At 35.2% G+C, this 4,040-nt stretch overlaps 1 protein-coding gene across 1 annotated transcript; it reads left to right on the top strand.

Moving 5' to 3' along the window:
- The first annotated feature begins 1,671 nt into the window (after nt 1–1,671).
- LOC143878359 (transcription factor MYB36-like) lies at nt 1,672–3,567 on the top strand. The gene is made up of 3 exons (XM_077380654.1): nt 1,672–1,994; nt 2,431–2,560; nt 2,720–3,567. Exons 1-3 carry the CDS (start codon nt 1,859–1,861, stop codon nt 3,549–3,551), a joined length of 1,098 nt encoding a protein of 365 aa, XP_077236769.1. The 5' UTR covers nt 1,672–1,858; the 3' UTR covers nt 3,552–3,567.
- The last annotated feature ends 473 nt before the right edge of the window (nt 3,568–4,040 follow it).

The raw sequence follows: 4,040 nt of genomic DNA, 5'->3' as shown, positions 1-4,040 counted from the left end.
TCTTAAAAAAGGAAAAAATAAATAAAAACAAAAACAAAAAGGGCTTTGTCAACATTCTATTTCTCTGTCATTGGCTACAAGAACACCCTCTCCAATAAATCATTCTCTTCCCTTATCTCTTGCTACAAAAAAAAAAAAAAAAAAAAAAAACAAAGAAAGATACATTCTTTCTACATAATTGAGATAACATCGAGCATTTTGGACAAGACTCCATTATTATCAATGTTTTCTGTTTATACTAATTTATTTATTCTCTCGATCTTTCGTACCAAGGGTCCAGCGTCGAAACCGTAGGATCGTCACAAGGGTCTTCTTGGCTCACCATACTTCTCCATCTATATATCCGCTATGGATTTGCCACCATCAGTTGGAACATAAACTGCTAAGATTGGGAAAGCATTAAACCTTTACCATATATTATTTTTTTGTACTTATTTATCTCTTTGTTTGTTTATGCTATTTTATCATTTATCATTTTTTAAATTGTGTTTATTGATTTATTCATGCATAATAATCTTTGAATCTCTACATTAGATTTGATTGACTTAATTATACGTTTCTTATTAGAGATATTCGATTCAATTGCAATTGATGCGCATAATATTCTATTTTCTTGTCACAATAACCTACAAACTTATACATCACATTGATATTTATAGACTCTATTATTTATTTTAGGTAATAAATTAATTAATTAGTATTTATTTATATATTGTTTTTATTTATTTTATTATTTTTATGTCTGGGTTCCTCTCACTAATCATTTTTACCATCACATATTCTACTCTGCGCACGCATATTTTCATACTATTTATTGCTCTCATAATTTCATTACACCCAATTTTTAAATCTTGACACCTTCTACTACATTTTCTATTCCTATAAACATGTAACAGTACCATTAGTTTAATAAACAATATGCTTATTTTCCATACAAAGTATTGACTTACACAAAGACATACATTCTAGGCCCCAAGATATCATCAATCAAGGTATAGTGCAAACACAATTCCATTACAATATTAGGATAATTTATCATGCTCTATGTATCAAACCTTCAATGATACCCCAACCAAACAAAAATATGGCTAACAGTCAACTTAAAAATATGGCTAATAATTGTAACTCTTTTCAAAAAGCTTGATAGTCATCGCTAGCTGTCATATACAATATCATCTAAACATTATCTATGATTAAGCAAAGAAATTACATAGCAAATGCTATGCTACCATATACAATAATATCTTAAGTACATTACCTGTGATGAGGTAGGAAACAAAGAAATTACAAGGCGGCCGCATATTTTTCTAATGGCGAAAGTGTTTTGGTGATCTAAACCAGTAATCTGCTAGATCTACAATGGACGATCAATAGACTAAGAATCTTTTGCATCGGATAATTCTAACCCTCCGTTTTTTTTCAAGATCTTGTTCCTTTTTTTAACTTCCTACACTAATGTTTCTACTGCCTATAATATGAATAGTTAGGATTGTCCAAAAGAGAGAACTTTTGGTGCATGGCTTATCCACAGGAGGCAATTGAATAATGAATGGTTTGGATCAAAGAACATATAAAGAAAATGAGAAGTGTTGTAATTAATAATATGGATTGGAGGAGAGAACTACTCCAATGAAGAGTGTAATAGAAGAAAAATCAGATGAATGGAAGTAGAAGAGTTGTGGGGTTTGGAAGTTTTGTCTTCTCATTAAAGTGACATCATCCTCTTTTTTTCTACCTATAAAGGACTGGACTCCCCCGGCGACTTTTCTCAACCTGAGAGAAGTGAATTTTCGCTACTAGCAGTTGGTTTTATTAGAGAAGAAAGGGAGAGGGGAAAGGGAAAGAGAAAGAGAAAGAGATGGGTAGAGCTCCTTGTTGTGACAAAGCTAACGTTAAGAAGGGACCGTGGTCCCCTGAAGAAGATTCAAAGCTCAAAGCTTTCATTGAGCAGCATGGTACTGGAGGCAACTGGATCGCTCTTCCTCAGAAGATTGGTATAATTACTATTCTTCTTCTTCTCTAAACTTTCTTTCTTATATATACAAGAGAAAGAAAGTGATTGTTAGCCTTATTAGTCCTTATACTTGTGCTAATCACTCTCGGTGATTATGCCTATCACTCCCTTTGATTGTGCTAATCTCTTTCTATGTTTTTCCCAGTGTTATGTATAAACACTCATTAGGGCTAATTGTAATTCAAGCAAGATTAGTGAAAATCTTCATCATTTCACACACACATACGCGTGCGGAGAGAGAGAGAGAGAGAGAGAGAGAGAGAGAGAGAGAGAGAGAGAGAGAGAGAGAGAGAGAGAGAGAGAGAGAGAGATTAGCTTTGTAGGTTTAGCTTAGAACTTTTCATTTATCTCTTTTTTTGTCTCTGATTAATTAAAACAAAATACCAAATTTCATCTTTCCATGATCAATGTTACAGGGCTTAAAAGATGTGGGAAGAGTTGCAGATTGAGATGGTTGAATTATTTGAGGCCCAATATCAAACATGGGGGATTTTCTGAGGAAGAAGACAATATCATTTGCAGTCTCTACATAAGCATTGGGAGCAGGTATTTCTTCTGTTCCTCCTCTCTCTCTCTCTCTCTCTCTCTCTCTCTCTCTCTCTCTCGATCTCCAAATCTTATTATTATTATTATTATTATTATCATCATCATTATCATTATTTTGTATTGTTTTGGTCTAATGGTGGTTAAATTTCCAACAATTAGGTGGTCAATAATAGCAGCCCAGTTGCCTGGAAGAACAGACAATGACATTAAAAACTATTGGAACACAAGATTGAAGAAGAAATTGCTCGGGCGGCGTAAAGAAACTCAGATTCGTCGTCTATCTGCAATGAACCAAGAGGATAAAGCTGTAAATGGGATCGACGGAAATACATCACCACCTGCCTTTAGCACATCGGCCCTCGAACGAATGCAACTTCACATGCAGCTTCAAAGCCTCCAAAGCCCTATCTCATTCTATAATAACCACACCTTGTGGCCTAAGCTTCATTTCCTTGGAGAAAAGATATTCCAAACCCAAGATTGCAATGTCAATGCTACTCAAATGCAACAAGCCCCTCCTACTCAATTTGAACCCTCTCTAAATGGGGAACTCACTGATCTTTCTGTAAATCCAATCCAACTTGAAACAGACAACAATTCTATGAGTAGCAATCAAAAGATAGAAGAATTTAACAATTCCTTAAATGGGTTTTCTTCATCGTCAAGCCATGTTGCTTTTGATAGTGGGTTTGACTCCACTCATCAAGCTATGATGCTGAAACCAAATGGTGTAGAGCAACCCAACGCGAACTTTCACATGGTGGCTGGATTACAAGCTGAACTGAATGACTTGATTTACAACAAAACAGGTGGCTTTGTTGGGAAGGAGGATCAATTATACGAACTCGATTGTTTGGTTGGCCCAAGGGAGAATATAACTTGGTGGGCTAATGATTATGATGCAAAATCATCTTCAAACTCTTGGGATTCACCTTCAATTCTTCATCCAGAGGGGATGTTTCACGACTATGAAATGGGATATGGATTATAAACATATGATGGGGAGTATGTTGTTGGTTTTTGGGGCTTTATAATTAGAGAATTGTGAGACTAGTGTTGTATATTGTGTGAATAATACTGTAATAATGTTTTTCTCACCATGTCTTTACTAATGGTAGTTTTATTTTTGTTATCTCACAGTTTAAATAGCTGATACATAGATTGTTGGAAGATTATTATTATCCAAGTACATGATATTTGTGAAAACTGGCTACCTAGATTTTATGAAAATGCAAAAATTAACTGTGAAATTAGATAGAAATGAAAAATAGAGCACAAGAGATTTATGTGGTTCTTCACATTGTGTTTTAACATTCATGGGTTCGTAGGCGATCCAAGAGCTAGCTTCCATTACAGGCAGGGGCGGAGGCACATATAGCTTGAGGGGGACCATGCGCTCCCCCCCCCCCCCCCCCAACTGTAAATTCCTTGCTCCACCCTTGATTACAGGTGAAGATTACAAGTACAAGATGCTCAAAAG

Source organism: Tasmannia lanceolata, unplaced genomic scaffold (genome assembly GCF_043159265.1).
Source record: "Tasmannia lanceolata isolate RefF3 unplaced genomic scaffold, GAP_Taslan_0.1 ptg000006l, whole genome shotgun sequence".
Lineage (NCBI taxonomy): Eukaryota > Viridiplantae > Streptophyta > Magnoliopsida > Canellales > Winteraceae > Tasmannia > Tasmannia lanceolata.
The sequence above is the reverse complement of the archived record's forward strand: the minus strand, read 5'-3'. Positions and strand labels throughout refer to the sequence as shown.

Bases quoted from the DNA above. Each gene is read 5' to 3' on its own strand.
- LOC143878359 (XM_077380654.1), top strand. From the start codon at position 1,859: ATGGGTAGAGCTCCTTGTTGTGACAAAGCTAACGTTAAGAAGGGACCG. The intron at 1,995-2,430 runs GTATAATTACTA...TCAATGTTACAG, and splicing joins CGCTCTTCCTCAGAAGATTG to GGCTTAAAAGATGTGGGAAG. The intron at 2,561-2,719 runs GTATTTCTTCTG...TCCAACAATTAG, and splicing joins TACATAAGCATTGGGAGCAG to GTGGTCAATAATAGCAGCCC.